Source organism: Phyllostomus hastatus, unplaced genomic scaffold (assembly GCF_019186645.2).
Source record: "Phyllostomus hastatus isolate PE091 unplaced genomic scaffold, TTU_PhHast_1.1 phas_scaffold_317, whole genome shotgun sequence".
Taxonomy (NCBI): domain Eukaryota; kingdom Metazoa; phylum Chordata; class Mammalia; order Chiroptera; family Phyllostomidae; genus Phyllostomus; species Phyllostomus hastatus.
In genome coordinates this window covers 20,355,040-20,371,537 of record NW_025334023.1, presented here as the reverse complement: position 1 = coordinate 20,371,537, position 16,498 = coordinate 20,355,040, and the positions used below count along the sequence as shown (strand labels likewise).

The following is a 16,498-nucleotide window of genomic DNA, read 5'->3' as shown; positions in this document are numbered from 1 at the left end:
AATTGTGCTGCTTATGTACATTGGGGTGTATAGATTCTTTTGGATTGGTGTTTCAGAGTTCTTGAGACATAATCCAAGGAGTGGAATTGCCAGGTCAGAAGGCAGTTTCATTTTTAGTTTGCTGAGGAAATTCCATACTATTTTCCACAGTGGCTGTACCAGTCTGCATTCCCACCAACAGTGCACTAGGGTTCCTTTTTCTCCACATCCTCTCCAACAGTTGTTTGTTGATTTGTTTATGATGACCATTCTGAACAGTATGAAGTGGTATCTCATTGTGGTTTTAATTTGCATCTCTCTGATGGCTAGTGATGCTGAGCATCTTTTCATATGTCTCTGGGCCCTCTGTGTGTCCTCCATGGAGAAGTGTCTATTCAAGTCTCTTGCCCATTTTTTAACTGGGTTTTGTGTCTTCCTGGAGTGGAGTCATATGAGTTCTTTATATAGTTTGGAGATCAAACTCTTGTCCAAGGTATCATTGGCAGGTATGTTTTCCAATATGGTTGGTTTTCTCTTCATTTTAATACTGTTTTCTTTGGCCATTCAGAAGCTTTTTAGTTTGATGAGGTCCGATTTGTTTATTCTTTCCTTTATGTCCCTTGCTTTAGGGGATGCTATTAGTGAAAATATTGCTGTGTGGAATGTCTGAGATTTTCCTGCTGATGCTTTCCTCTAGGACTTTTATGGTGTCATGACTTATATTTAAGTCTTTTATCCACGTTGAATTTATTTTTGTGTATGGTGTAAGTTGGTGATTGAGTTTCTTTTTTCTTTTTTTTTTTGCATGTAGTTATCCAGATCTTCCAATACCATTTGTTGAAGAGGCTATTTTTACTCCATTTTATGCTCCTGCCCCCTTTTCTCAAATATTAATTGACCATAGAGACATGGGTTTATTTCTGGGCTCTGTATTCTGTTCCATTGATCTATGTGTCTATTTTTATGCCAGTACCAGGCTGTTTTGACTACAGTGGCCTTGTGATACAGTTTGATGTCAGGTACTGTGATCCCTCCTACTTTGTTGTTCTTTCTCAGAATTGCTGCAGTTATTCGGGGTCATTTATGGTTCCATATACATTTTCAAAATGTTTGTTCTATATCTGTAAAATATATCATCAGAATTTTAGTAGGGATTGCATTTAGTAGATAAATTGCTTTGGAAAGTATGGACATTTTGATGATATTAATTCTTCCAATCCGTTAGCATGGTACATGCTTCCATTTGTTTGTGTTTTCCTTAATTTCTTTCTTCAGTGTTTTCTGAGTACAGGTCTTTTACCTCCTTGGTTAGGTTTATTCCTAGGTACTTTATTTTTCTTGCAATTTTCTTTTAAAAGAACTATATTTTAAACTCAAATATAAGTTGGTTAGGAATGGGTAGATAAATGAAAAGAAATGTTAAATACAATTGTCTAAATATGTGAATTGCTTGTCTAAGAAACTATTGGAAGAAATATTTTGCATCTTGAGTCCTTGTTTAAAATAGCTATTGCTGGACTTCCAGCAAGATGGAGGAATAGCTGGACGCACCGTACCTCCTCGCACAACCAAGATTAGAACAACAATAAATTACGGTCAACATAACACACAGAACTGATAGAGGATTTATCTGAATGGAAGTTGGACAGCCAAGAAGTTGAAGTAGACCTGTTCATCCAGACTGGTAGGAGACAATGAGCCGAGTGGGCGCGGGGCTGGCGCAGGTCGGCGGCACGGAGTTTGGGGAAAGTTTGGTGCGGAATTGGCGTGACAGCCATCCAGGGCACAAGAATGCAGCGGGGATCCCTGAGTACGCAAGTGGCGGCTGCCAGACCCAGGGGGGCAGCGATTGTGGACCAGGGCAGAGCTCACAGCCCAGGAGCCCGGGGAAGGGTCTGGGCCCAGGAGAACTGAACTGCCACCATTGATTCCCTCCCATCCCCGCTCCCGCCCCCGCCCCCACATATAACATCACAATCTAGCAACTGGGGCACCAGCCCCGGTGAACACCTAAGGCCCCGCCCCCCACCGTAACAAGAGCGACCAGACCGAAAAAAAAAAAATAGGAGAGACAGGGAAAGACATAAGACATGTGTACAACAGAGCAGATCAGTCCCCCAGGACTCATCCTTTTGAGCGACCAAGAAATAGCCAATCTATCAGATGCACAGTTCAAAATGCTGGTGATCAGAAAGCTCACGGAATTGGTTGATTTTGGGCGCAATTTAGATGAAAGGATGCAGGTTACCATAAAAGACGCAGGAAGATACGTGGAGGAGAGCCAATAGAGAAAGGAAGGAATCTGAGTCTCAAAACAATACAGTGGACCAGAAGGAAGATAGAATCAACCAAGCAGGAAAGCATGATGAAATAAGAATTCAAAAAATCGAGGAGAGCCTTGGGAGCATCCAGGACACCTTTAAACATTCCAACATTCGAATTATAGGGGTACCAGAAGGGGAGGAGCAACAAGTGGAAAAGTTATTTGAACAAATAATAAAGGAGAACTTCCCGGATCTGGCAAAGGGAACAGTCTTCCAAGAAATCCAAGAAGCTCAGAGAGCCCCAAAGAAGTTGGACCCAAGAAGAAACACACCAAGGCACATCATAATTACATTAGCTAAGGTAAAAACGAAGGAGAGAATCCTAGAAGCAGCAAGAGATAAGGGGACAGTAACCTACAAAGGAGTTCCCATCAGACTGTCAGCTGATTTCTCCAAAGAGACCTTACAGGCAAGAAGGGGCTGGAAAGAAGTATTCCAAGTCATGAAAGACAAGGACCTACATCCCAGATTGCTCTATCCAGCAAAGCTCTCATTTAGAATGGAAGGGAAGATAAAGTGCTTTACAGACAAGGTCAAGTTAAAGGAGTTCATCATCACCAAGCCTTTATTTTATGAAATGCTAAAGGGACTTATCTAAGAAAAGAAGATAAAGAAAAGACATGTATAGTAAAAGGACAGCAAACTTACAATTATTAACAACCACACCTAAAGCAAAACCAAAAGAAACTAAGTAAACAACTAGAACAGGAACAGAACCACAGAAATGGAGGGCACATGGAGGGCTAGCAGCAGGGGGGTGGGAGGAGGGGGGGGGGAAAGGTACAGAGAATAAGTAGCATAGAATGTAGGTTGAAAATAGATAGGGGGAGGGCAAGAATGGTACAGGAAAGGTACAAGCTAAAGAACTCATAAGAATGACACATGGACGTGAACTAAAGGGGGGGGGGAACGTGGGTGGGAGAGGGGGTACAGGGAGGAGGGGAGGGAAGGGGGGAAATGGGACAAATGTAATAGCATAATTAATAAAATATATTAAAAAAAAAGAAAGTTAAGCAAGTTAAGTTCAATAAAAACCAGCAGGTAATAAAAAAAATAGCTATTGCTGATTTTCAGATGGATTTACCGGCCCTGGATCAGGAGCACAGCAAGAAGGAAGAGTCTATGAGAGAGGGAAGGAGTATACTGATTCTTTTCTGCCGTTCACTTATTTTCAATGGATGTTATGGACTTCAGAATAAGTGATTTGTTTATAGTAACCACTTAATAACAACCTATTAAATGGAACTAAATCAAATTGCGTATTAGACTGAAATGTTCCTCCTACCTACCTCTTCTTATTTTCTTTTTTAAAAATATTCTTTTTATTCTCTTTTCTCTACTCCCATGTACTGAGGAAGAGATGAATTGAGATATCTAATGGAGAATGATTTCAAATCTTCCTTATCTAAGCACTCACCTCTGCCGATGAGTAGCATTTCTTTCTCTCTTTTTTCCTTCAGCCAACTACAGTACTTTTTACATAGTAAGTTTGCAATAACTTTTTTTATCAAATTAACTATTACTGTAGAGGGCCCTAAAATTCTTGTCATAATAGAATTATATTTTTTTCCTGACTAAAGATAAATTAACTCGACCATACCTTGATTATGTAATTTCAAAGTATCATCAACATAGGGGTTAGACCTATCTCAGAATTGTGGTTTCAGTACTTGGCATACATATTAGAAAGCATTGTAATGTAATTAAAATATTGTAACATAAAAGTCATTATTATTAATAACAGGTACATAATATATATTTTCAATTTGGATTAGGATTCCTTGTGGGGTTGGATCAGCGGTCTGATACAATTTTTGGTGGGGAGAAGCTTGCTAGGAAGGACAATAACCCTGAAGAAGAATTTTGGCCTTAGGAAGATGTGGGAAGGAAAAGGCAATTGTCATTAATTCAATATTGTATACATGGCAGGCTCTATGCTAGGTGATATGGCCTTGTCCATCCTCATGAGAATCCTGAAAGATATTATTTTCCCTTATTCAGAGACAGGGAACTGAAATCCAGAAAGACTAAATCATTTGCCTAGGATCACAGAGAGGAGAGTGGCAAAGCAGAGAATAAGCACCATTGTGTATCAATGAGACACCAGTGTGTCTACACACTAGTGTCTTCCTTATGGGCTCAGTGAAGAGCATGTCCTCTGGGCCTCCTTAGGGAACAGAGTCCAGTGATGAGTGCTCTTATTTCATGTAATAAAATCATTCTAAGGTTTCCATCTCCCTATGCTCTCTGACTCCTTCCATAACATCAGGCCACAGGAGTTTGGGCATCTCTACCTAGTATACTATAAAACATCATTGTACCAAAGATTTGGGAATCCATGTCAGCAGAATATCAGACAAATTCTTGGTTTCATTTCTAGAATATAGACTATTGAGTCATGAATGAGTGCAACATGTTAACAAATTATTCCCTGTCCAGCCTTGTATTTCCCTGCCCCAGTCCAATGCCTTTAAGGTACCCTCCTACACCTGTCCCTCGGTAAAGGCCTGATCATCTCATTCCTTTGGTTTGTAAATGATTCATTGTTATAGCTAGGATTTGAACTGTGCTGACACCTGACCTTAGCTATTTGTCTGAAAATAATAATGGGTGAGGGAAACAATTTGGGAGGAGTTAATATCTTGTGGAGAATTGACTCAGATAAGATCTTTGTTGATTCTCTAGACCAGGGAGGTTGTACTCCTCTGTCAAGAGGGAGACACAATTTTTGCTCATATGGAAATTTTAGGGAAATTCAGGTGTTCAAGATTTTCAAGTTTATACATTTCATTATTCCAACTAGAAATTGTCCAATTTCGCAGTTAGATCTGGGACTGATCTTCCGGACAATCTGCAATAGATACAGGATTTCCTTAAGTGTTGCCATTAATGTCTGTTGGCTTTCAGAGTGTCTTGAGTTGATATTTGTTTGTCTTAAGCCTATTTCTTTCTTCAATCAAATTCCCAGAGCAGTTAACCACTCAACTTTACATTTGTAATTACCATTCCTCTCATACTATTGAAGGGCCACAACCACCTGATTATTCAACACCTCACCATTCACCTTTATCTCTTCGCAGTCAACCATAGGCAAGATTCTTAGAAACTGTGATGACACTACAGACCAAGAATTTTCACTATCCCACTTGCTAAACAAACTATCTTTGTGTGGCATTCCTAGAAGGCAAAGCCGGGAACAAAAATTTAAGCATAAATGCTTATTGAGGGCTGGATTGAGGGCCAGTGAGAACAAAGCTGGGAAAGTGAGGCAAATAAAGATGAATTGTCACCTGGATAGAGATATGAGACATATGTTCCTCATTATGGGACTGAAGACTCACTTGAAATATATTTTATGGACACCCTTCTGAAGAAAGAAAAGAAGATGCATTTATGCATTCATTTATCTCACATTGATACAATATTTGCTCTATAAGGTATCATTCTTCTCACTTCTAGGTTGCATGTGCACAAGCTCTGAGAGAGTCCCACAGCAAAGCTTGATACAACATCACCAGAAAAGGCAGAAATGCCTGACAGTGGGAAGCAAGAAGCCCACTGTGCCGGCCCAGGAATAGCTGTCAGTTTATCTTATGTATGTATGTATGTATGTATGTATGTACGTACATATTTTTTTCCTCACTCAAAGACTTGGGGATATTCACTGATTTTTTTTAAGAGAGAGTAAGGTGAGAGACAGAGAGAGAAACATTAATGTAAGAGAGTAACATTGATCAGTTGCCTCCCATATGTGCCCTGGGAGACATCCTAGGTACATGCCCTTACAGGAATTGAAACAGCGACCTTTCAGTGTACAAGACAATGCTCCAACCACTGACCCACATCAGCCAGGACAACAGCTGTCAATATAGAAGTTGTTTAAAAACCTTCACAGAATCTGTCGCTGCTGCTGTGGTTAGGATGGAAGACAGAAGAGGTGAAAGAAGGATCTGAAGAGGTGTCTGATAATCTCTATGACTTAGCAATTGCACTCTCAGGAATATAATCAACAGAAATGCTTACATACCAGAATTATCTTCTGGAGGGCAGGCCCCTTGTACTGGCTTCCCCTGCTAGGTGAGTGTTCTAGGAACCCATCTGTATCAGTGTACCAGCTGGCTTTGTTGGGAGAGGCTGCATTCTGCTTCGGGGAAATAGTTTTTGAAGATTCTTTCAATGTGTTTGCCCATTTCATGATGTGTGATTTACAAGCACATTTGCCCATACCACGCTGACTGTTAAGTTTTTGACTGAAAACGGAATGACACCTGTGCCCTACCCTCCTTATTTACCTGATCTAGCCCTGAGCAGCATTTTTTTTGTTTCCTCTGATGAATAAAGTCCTCAAAGGGAAACATTTTGCTAATATGGAAGAGACACAACAAAAAATGGCAGCAGCACTAAAAGGCATCAAAATTGACAAGTTCAGAAACTGTTTTGAGCAGTAGAAAAAATGTCTTAGTAGGTGTGTTGCATCAAATGGAGAGTACTTTGAAGGTGACCGAAGTTTAAACATGTAAACATAAATACCCAATGTTTTATAAATACATTCTGGGTTTTTTGTGTCTGCGCCCTTCCCCAGTATGTGCAGCATTATTTATTAAAGCCCCTAAACTGGACCAGCCCAAAGCCAGTGGATAAAATGCACCCATATGGTGTTGAGCACAATAAGGCACATCAAAGAGAACATATTCTTGACTCAACTTAGTGCAAGAATAGCCAGCTTTAATCTAAGATGTTACAAGTCAAGTAGTGGGTGCCTTTTGGAAACAGAGCACCCATGGTGGGTGCTCCTGGTGCTGTTATCCAGACCTTCTTCAGTACCACTGAAGCCAGCCTTCCGGGCACTGTGAGGGGTGGTGGCTGACAATACCCAGTGTTCTCTGCCCTTCCCCTTAAAACCAGACCTCAGCTGATGACTGATGGACACAGGGGTGCACAAGGCTCATTCCTTTGCCTCCAGGTGGGACTAACTGATTCAATTTTTGCTCAGAGCTCCCTGATCATAAGATCAGAGCAATCTCTGTCTGAGATCACATTCTTTACCATGTTTAGCATTTTTCCCACTCTAAAATGTTTCCCCTACTGCTCTTCTCCTGTAAGCATTCCTCCCCCATGGCCACAGTAAAGAATTCCCATTTCAGGCTCTGATCCTGGAGAAGTAAGCTAGCACAGAGGTGAGCACTGATGTGAGGGACTTGGGGGGTTCTGTTGTGGTGCCAACAATGTTCTCTTTTTTGAGCTGGGTGAGAGTTACATGGGTTGTTAATGTTGCAATAACTCATTGGTATAAACATTTATGGCATGTGCTTTTTTCTGCATTCATGTTAAACTTCAATATAAACATGTTTCTTAGAGAGAGAGACTGACCAAAGGAGAGGTTACACTGCTCTCCACATTCTTGAGTTGAAAACTTCCTTCTTCAGAATCATGAGCACCTCAAAATATTCTCAAGACTCTCTATGGACTTGGAAAGTCTGGGAACACTCTGGGTACCTTCTGAGTGACTCAAAATTCGTGAGACTGGAAGCTCCCTGCAAGACTTCTACATACATAAACATCCTCCCCAGTCAGGTTCGAAAGACTAGACAGTCCTTATCTAGAAAAATTAGATTATTCAGCTTTCACAAAATCTAAAATCTTCATAACTTAGCAAAAGGAAAAGATTATCTCTTAAGCAATATTTACTGAAATTTGGGGTAACTGTTTAGAGTAGTGGACATTCAAGCTTCTTCTATCTTATGGAAATTCTCTTGAGACCTGCCCCATACAATCAGCACAGCAGAGGGAGACCACTGGAGAGATTTGTACCAGCAATCAAATGTTCCCATCTGGAAGTGATATTGGTCATTTCTGGGCACAATCCATAGGCCATGGTGAGTGAGACGCCACTGCTCACCCTACCCCCACAACTATAGGGAGTTAGACTGTGGGAAAACATAGTCCTCCCATGTACCCAGAAGAAGAGAGAAGAATATCCCTTTAGAAAACTCTATCATGCCATCAATACTTTACCTAAAACCAGTTTGGAATACTTCTATAAGACAAGGGAAATAGACTTTTTCTCCTTTCTATATGATGTAAATTCTATGAGAATGAAAAATAATTGAACTTTTTGCATTTCTTGATTTCCACCATGAATATTTTGCATAGTTGTTTACTTCCCATTTCAAATTTAAAACTTAAGCTCTGTAAGTATGACATTATAATCAGGGAATAACAATATTATAACTTAAGTATAGTAGAAAATTTATGAAACAGTAGAGACAAAGAGGTTTTATTCCAAATATAAAACATTTTATTTTATGTAACAAAAGTTGTCCTTGTGCATCAGGATAATAAGCTAGTGGCCGCACAGGTGTTCTTGAACTGTGTTTTCTCTGGTGAAGACTCATATCTCTTTCTTTCTTGAAAGGAGATGTTCATCACTGGGGTTGCTCCCCAGGTTTGGTGTCAAAGTGTTATACTTTGAAAAAGAGCTTCTCTTTTTTTCCAAAACTGGCTGATGTGTAATGATAAGCCATGAACTTGACCTTCCTTAGCACTCATTTGCGGAACTAAATTATAGCAGTACATAAAACATGGCATTCTAAATCATAAAAAGCATGTGCAAAATGAGGTATAAAGAAAATTATACTTAATAGCCTTGTATTTTTTAAAAATTTTGGTTCATGAAAATACCTTCCTTGGGCTCTCAAAATAAAATTTTCTGTTCAACATAGAAGCAGTTGGTCAATTTTGTCTACAGTTGAACCAGCTATTAGCTTTCTGGAGAGTCAAAATTCTCTTTGTTTTAGGGTCAAACTTGTATTGCCTTGTTCCATGGAAGAAGTAGAGAAATCCTAGAAACAAAACAAAAGAGACTTACTACATTATACAATTTCTAGGTTTAACTTGAATTCTTGAAAAACCCAAGTCATTTGTGAGAACAAATAATTGTTGGTATTTGTTGTTCTACATAATAATACCGATGCTATTCTATGGCAACAAAATAAAGGAAATATATATATACATTAACTTACCATTTTTCTGGAAAACAGCATCAATTTTTTTGCCAATTCCAGGAAACTCAGCTGATATCATTTTGGGATAACCTGCATCCATGGACCGTTTGTATTCATCATACCTGGTCAAAAAGTAATTAAAAGTGTCAGAACCATTGGTTAAACATGTAGCCCTCTCAAAATCAATACAGGAAATTCACCAATAGGAATGTAATAAGAACTTTTAATTCCCTAGGTCATGAGTAAAATGAAGGTGGGCAAGTGGGATGAGGTGAGGTAAGATGTTGGGTAGACTAGAGGATTTGTAAGGTCTCTCTAGACTCCAGCATCCAATTTTAATTTTCCAGTTGATGCCACACAGTGTCCTATTAAGGTACAATGTAACTAAAGATAAATTCCATTGGCTAAAGTAGCTCTATGAGGATGAATGCCCTCCTTTTTGCATCCTCTTTTTCAAATTCAGACCCAAGTGCTCCCTGGATTCCTGGCACAGGTATTGCATGATGGTTATTAATCAAGAGACTTGGATGCTGCACTGGCCACAGCCATTAATAGAAAAGGCAGTTAGTTAAGGCATGAGGATCATTCGTAAATGGTTCCATCTATTGCACTCAGTCTTTACCTCCAGTACTTGTCAGCAACAAAGAAGTATGTTTTCCTAGTAGCTTCCTCAAAAACAGCAGCATCGATATTCTTCACACTTTGGGGGAAGCCAAAGGATCTGTAGATGTCCTTGGGGTATCCGGCCAGCACTTCCTGCCCCTGAACAGCCCAGTACTTATGACCTGCCAATCAAAAGACAGTGATGAAACACTCACCCAGGGCATCAAGAGACAGTGAGCAGATTTCCAGCTTAGTTTTGCTAGAACAGTGTCCTAGCTGCACAGCACAATGAACCAGGGAGATTGTTAAAAATACTCATTTTGGTATCCTACCACAGACAAATTAAATCAATTATATTTTAAAGAGTTTTCTAGATGATTCTAATATACAGCTTCTTTGTAAGTGATGGGTTGATGGAGTTGGGGACTTTATCCAAAGCAGGATATTTAAATGACTAAAGAGTTCATGATGCCACCTCAGGCATAGTCATTTCATGGTAATTCAGGACTTCTTTAATATACATACAAATCACCTGGGAATCTTGTTAAAATTTAAGAAGGTCTGGAGTGGGACCTGACAACATGAATAGACCTTCAGGGCATTATGCTCAGGGAGATTCTGTATTTCTTACAAACTCCAGGTGACGTCAGCATTGTTGGTTTGAGTATTACCCTTTGACCACAAGGCTGCAGCATCCCTATCCCAGTGAGAGGTCCTCCCCAGCCCTCTCAGGAGAGTCATTTGCATTAAAATAGCTCTAGGACATCAAACAATGCAAATGTTTCTGTTGCATCCTTTTTACAGTGTTGGCCCAAGTATCTCAATTGTATTTCTCAGCATCCCTGGGGGTGTAGAGAGGGTTTAAAATACATAAATAGTTTTCACAGTAAATACTTTCATAAGTCTAGATTCATAAAACAGGCCAGAAAATTTATATCTCCAGTCATAAGTTTTTTATTTAAAATGCCTGAGAAATGCACTATGTGATTCTTGATTAAGGTGATGGATTGCCATTGATTTGGGGAGACTTAGATGTTTAAATTCCATGAAGAGAAAGGAATCAGTACTCTCTTATGTTGCAGCCAGTGAAAAGTTAATTCATAAAATCATTGGAAGTATTACCTTTGAAAAACCGGACTTCATCTCTATCAGCAATCTCATAAGCAGCTTCAAGTCCACTTGGCAGATTTGGCCAGAAAACAGTAATGAAATTGAGCTCAGGTTCTGGGTAGTAAGAATTAATGCGCATGTAGAACCTAGTTTGAAAAATAGAAGAAAAGAGAAAAAAGTTTTGATCTAGTCTATAGCAAGTTCTGGCTGACATCCAGTTCCTTCTTACCACTGGCGCTAGTCATGTGCTGGTAAATGTCTAACACCTGGCTCTCTAAGGTGAGGGCTGGGAGGAGTAGCATGGCTTGTAGCATTTGTGTATTTCCAGGGTGGAAATACTGTCACTCTGGCTGATTTTGAAAGATTTGAGGTAGCACCCCATTGTGTGGCATTCCTACCGCACAAACACATTAGGTATGAACAACAACAAGAATATAAATAAAGAGTAAAATATGGTAAAATAATTACAAAGGGGTGACTTTTAATTAGTTTTATTATCTTTGGTTTAAATATAATTGTGAGTTGATGTAATTTAACTTTTCATGATGGTTGTGTTTAACAGCCATCTTGCAAAATTCTCAAACTGTAGAACTTGGCTTCAGCGAGCCCGTAGGATCCCTCTATAGCCAAGGCCGGTGGGAACACAGCACTGATGTTCTAGAGCAGTGTACACTTCCCACACCCAGGCCCTGCACCAACATCCTGCCTTACCTCACAAAACCCTGTACGAAAATATTACTCTCTTTTTACAGATAAGAAATGAGGATCAGGGAGGTGAAGGGAGCTAAGGCCACACAGCTGATAAGACATAAAGGTTAATTTTAAACTCAGGTCTGGCAGTCCCTCCCTTTGCTGTGGTTGGTGCTTTACAAGGCTGATTCCACAATTGATAGGGACTGGGGAAATAGCAAAGCATAGACTGTCACGTGGGCTGACAGAAATGTCTCCGGATTCTAGGCCACAGGAGGCTATGACATTGGCCGTCAGAAATCCTACTTCTGGATTCAGCCCTGCGTCTGACTGACTGCGAGGCCTTGGGCAAGTCAGACACTAGCACTGTTTTGTCTTCCATGTCTTCATGACTTGGTGTCATTTAAATGATCTCAGTGTCCCTTTAGTTCCTGCATATTCTAGACTTGGTCTTATTCCTTAGAGTAATCCTTCAAATGCTTGCTTGAATAGGTGCCCTGCTCTACTGAGAGATTTGCTTCAACACTCCCAGAGTTATTTCCTCAGCACTCCCAGAATTGAGCCACACCTTGGATAGTTTACACCCAGCCTTCTCTTTTACAATCAAAAATAGTCAAGAAGACTACGATGAAATGCATTAGCAGCCAATATCCTGCATTCTGGGGTAAATATGACCACAATGTATTAAAACAGCAGCGATGACACTCCAAACAGTAGCTGAGGAGAATCAAGACTTTCCGAGCACCCTACTCTCTATGTGCTGTGGACTGCATCGCTCAGAAGACTGTGTTATTATTTTGCTTGGTCCTTTAGGGATCAGTACAGTGCATTGAGTAGGTTTATTCCTCATGTGGGAGGGGACCCTAGCCTTTTTGAGGCTGCAAACTGCAGAGGGAAGCACATGAGTGAGGGAAGCTTGTGAGTGCTCCCACCCACCCAAGAGAGGGGCCTCTCTAACTTACAGGAATTCTCGCATGGTGCCTCCTACCTCTCTCTGGGCCTCTGGAGGCCACAGAGACATGTCACCACCACAGGGCTTGGGAGAATCATCTTTTCCAGAACAGAAGCTGTGATACTTAAAGGGTATAAGCATGATGGTGTTATGAGAAGGACTGATTTCTCTCAGTAAAGTACATGCTATCATCACATCAGAACGCCACCAGTGAATAAGCCATGGTGTGGGAGTCAGAAGACCAACTCCCACTCTGCCACCGATGAGCGCTGTGCCCTAAGGATCTCTATCCTTCTCTCTCTGCCTTACTTTACTGATTTGTAAAATGGGATTATATTTACTGGCTTTCTGCTTCAATTGTATTTTTTCCCTTAGAATCAAATGGCAAAATACACATGGGAAAACAAAGTTGTTATAAGTTCATTAGATTTTTCCCATGCAAAAAAGTGCTACCATGTAACTATGTAAACAAATATAAGTAATGTGTGAAGCATAGTAGTGGCCCATATGGATCCATAGTAGTGAGTGTTATTATTATTACAAACACAAAATGAAAATTGATGTCTTACCTGTCTTTGAAGAACATCACCTCTCCCCGAATCGTAGTCACAGCATCAAAGGTTAGCTTACTATCACACACCTGTGGGGTCTGTGGGCCTGCTGGCTGGACAGGGTTTTCGGAGGGTCCTAAGAGAAAAGGAGATCTGGAGTTAGCATGCCTGGCGTGGGAAAATTATGTGAATAATAAAAGGCAGCTTCGTAAAAGGTACAGCGAGTGGCTGCTGTAAGGGCCCCTTGTCTGTGATGTTTTCCATTATACCCACCGTATATGGCCTGGATACCATTGATGTCATCCTGAGAGAGCTGAACATCACCGCTGAAGATGTAGTTGGGGTACATCAAAGCCCCAATATCATTAGAATGAGAGAGTCCGAGGGAGTGGCCCAGTTCATGGGCAGCCACACGGTACAGGTTGTAATCTGAAAGGGCCGATTTGTGATTACTTGAAATGTTTTCAGTTTTAAGATATTTAATTAGGGAGTAATCTATAACCCTACAAGAACTAATGCTCATATTTTCTTCACAGCTTTTTAAAAAACATATAAAACTTTTTTCCTAAGGTGAGAGGAATTCATTAATAGTGAAGAGCTAGGTTAAAGCCTAAACTGATAGAATAAAAAGGCAAACTCGGTCCCCTGAGGGTCTAGCACAGACTCGTCAGTCTTGCCAGTGATTAGATAATATGTATTATTTCAGAGAAGCAAGAGCTTCTATTAATATATATTTTCCTATTTACAAAACTGATACGTGCTCAGTGCTGGGGGTTATGTAAAGCACATACAGCCTCTCCTCACTTGACTCCCACATAATCTTACAACCACTGTTCAATTTGGGTGTGTCCTCTAGTGAAAAAAAAATTCTATGGAGGTGCCCACAAGTAAACCATTAGGATTTTCAACATTTTCTTAATACAGATTTTAGTGTGGCCTATGTGTAGCCAGTAAGATGTTGTTACTAACAGGAATATCCTTTCCTTACACTTTTCTAAATGTATCATGAATTTTCTAAATAGTAGGGGAAAATATATACTTCTATAAATGTATTCTTTCAGTTAAATTATTAATTATTACAATGAATCATAAAGGGGTGGGGGAATTGAGAAAGGCAAGATTAATTGACTTACCTCTGAAATCGCTGGTCCATGTTTCATCTTCATCAAAATGAACATCCCCTCCTAAACGTGGGCCTGGTTGAAAAGCATGAGCGAGGTTTCCTCCCGATCCATAAAAGGGAGAATTGTCTCCATGATCTGCAATAAACAGAATTCAACATATGTATGTCCTTCTTGGTTCTTATTTATGGTAACACAGGGGAGCAAGTCCTTGCTTTGCTAAGCATCCAACAGACTTCCATCCAATGGGTTACGGTTTCCCTCCTTAAGTCCATGAAATCAACATTTCTCTTAAACAAGGAATTCTGGCTGTGAAGCTGAAGAGGTAAGGGGTCAGGTGAAGTTAAGGTCAGGATACTTTCATGCTACAAGAAGAGCTTACCTCCCCTTACAAAGGATATCATTATGTCTGCTTGACCCTCAGAGATCTTGGTGAAAGTCAGGGGTGAGACCCTACTCCAGAGTTGAAAAGCTTTCTCGATGGCGTGGTCCACATCTGCTCTCGGCAAATCTGGTGTGTAATTTTCGATCCTAAAAATGAAGCACAACAGAAACGTATCGGACCTCATTTCTTACAGCTCTGATGGGAAGTAGCATTCTCAGTCTGGTGCTCAGTCTGGTTACCTGTAGGTCAGGTGCGTGCTCTCCCACCGAGGGTTCCCCTCAGTGAGGACAAACTGAGCCACATCTGGCACCCCGCATCTGGCCTGCTTCATCACTTTCCGGGTCTCAGCATCCGGCTTCCCAGTGACTTTCAGCCCAAAGAATTTCTGCATTTCCTTCAGTTTTTCAACCACCAGGCTACTCTTTCTCTGTCTTTCAATTTGTTCCCCATTACTCTTCAGGTTGTAGTAGTTCTCCAGGTATTTCTGGTGAAAGATAATATTATTCTAACACTGGAAGGAAAATCTTGCTCATTTTTCTAAAGATTTGCCATATGAAGTTTTAGTGAAACAGGGAACTACTTCCAAAGATTGTATTTAGATTTCATGGTCCTAATTACTTTATTGTTGGTAGAAACTAATTTCAGAGAGTAATGTCCCTACCATTAGTTACTATGAAGTCAGAATTATAATTTGTAGAATCAAATATGCATATCTTTATGCATTCCTTTAGTTCCCTTTCATCTCCAACTAGAAAAGAGGTGTCTATGTATGGCTACATTTTTGTGGATACATATTTGGGGAGCGTGACCATTCTAACAAAAATACCTTTGTAGAAAATTCACCCTTAAATAAATTTGTGATAATAACTACTACTACTCTGCTGTACTGTAAATGGGAAAAATGTAAATAATGTACTGTGGGAAAATGCAAATAAAGTCTTTGCCATTTCTGGCATTGAAATTCAGCACTTACCTGGACCATCTCCACATCATCTTCTTGCATTTTTGAAGTCGCTGCTGGGAAGCCATGAGACCCCACGCTCCAGAGCAGCAGCAGCAGCAGCAGAGGAAGGCTGTGCATGCTGGCCTCTGTCTCCCTTCTCAGGTAAAGAAATCTGATGCCTGCTGCTCCAGTATCTCAACTAGGAAGTTCCCTCTTCATATATAGAGTCCTTGCACTTCCAGAAAGCCGGAAGTGGTCTGACTCACGTTTCATAACATCCTCTGGATTAGTAGTGAATAGCTTGAGCAATCATCAGGAGTGATGACTCAGAGTAGATTGTTTGGGTTTGCTTGGTGAGGCAATCTTGTGATTAATAACAGACAGGACTTGTGAGAAGGAGATGCACTCCACCATGTAAACAGTTGTTTTCTCTAGTTTGTTTCTATTCTATTTGGAAATGGCCTTGTTATATAGGACACTGATCACAGAGTATTCCACAATCGTTTTTAAAAATGAGCTTTGCTACTTGATTCTGCTTGTTGTAAAGTGATCCAGGTTGTGCACACACCTTGCTTCCGGGGCAGAGGGCAGGACTGCTGACACCCTGTGCTCTATGACTGCTCAGCACCTGTAGTGACTGAAATTCATTTAGCTCCACAGGCATTCACTTTGTGGTGGTTCCTGGGTTCAGTGGGGTTTCCTGCTAAGCTGCTTGGTACACTGTTTGCATAGCACCGTGGTGTTCCTTAATCTTTATTCAGGCCCAGGATTTGAGAGCCTTGGTTGAGAAGACCCTAGTCCACAGATGGGATATGAGGTGACTCTCTGATGTGCAT

The 16,498-nt window shown here is 40.5% G+C and overlaps 1 protein-coding gene across 1 annotated transcript; it reads right to left on the bottom strand.

Annotated features, from left to right (window-relative positions):
* Positions 1–8,578: 8,578 nt before the first annotated feature.
* MMP1 (matrix metallopeptidase 1) lies at positions 8,579–15,902 on the bottom strand. Its single transcript, XM_045818064.1, has 10 exons — positions 15,693–15,902; positions 14,959–15,203; positions 14,717–14,865; positions 14,347–14,472; positions 13,487–13,642; positions 13,232–13,349; positions 11,033–11,166; positions 9,930–10,092; positions 9,326–9,429; positions 8,579–9,145 (listed from the first exon to the last, which is right to left on the bottom strand). Exons 1-10 carry the CDS (start codon positions 15,798–15,800, stop codon positions 9,036–9,038), a joined length of 1,413 nt encoding a protein of 470 aa, XP_045674020.1. The 5' UTR covers positions 15,801–15,902; the 3' UTR covers positions 8,579–9,035.
* Between the last annotated feature and the right edge of the window lie 596 nt (positions 15,903–16,498).

What these genes read in the sequence shown, in the direction of transcription:
- MMP1 (XM_045818064.1), bottom strand. Translation starts at nt 15,800, where the DNA reads ATGCACAGCCTTCCTCTGCTGCTGCTGCTGCTGCTCTGGAGCGTGGGG. An exon ending in ATGATGTGGAGATGGTCCAG is followed by an intron (nt 15,204 to 15,692) that starts GTAAGTGCTGAA and finishes ATCTTTCACCAG; the next exon opens with AAATACCTGGAGAACTACTA. An exon ending in GTGATGTTCTTCAAAGACAG is followed by an intron (nt 11,167 to 13,231) that starts GTAAGACATCAA and finishes TTTTCAAACTAG; the next exon opens with GTTCTACATGCGCATTAATT.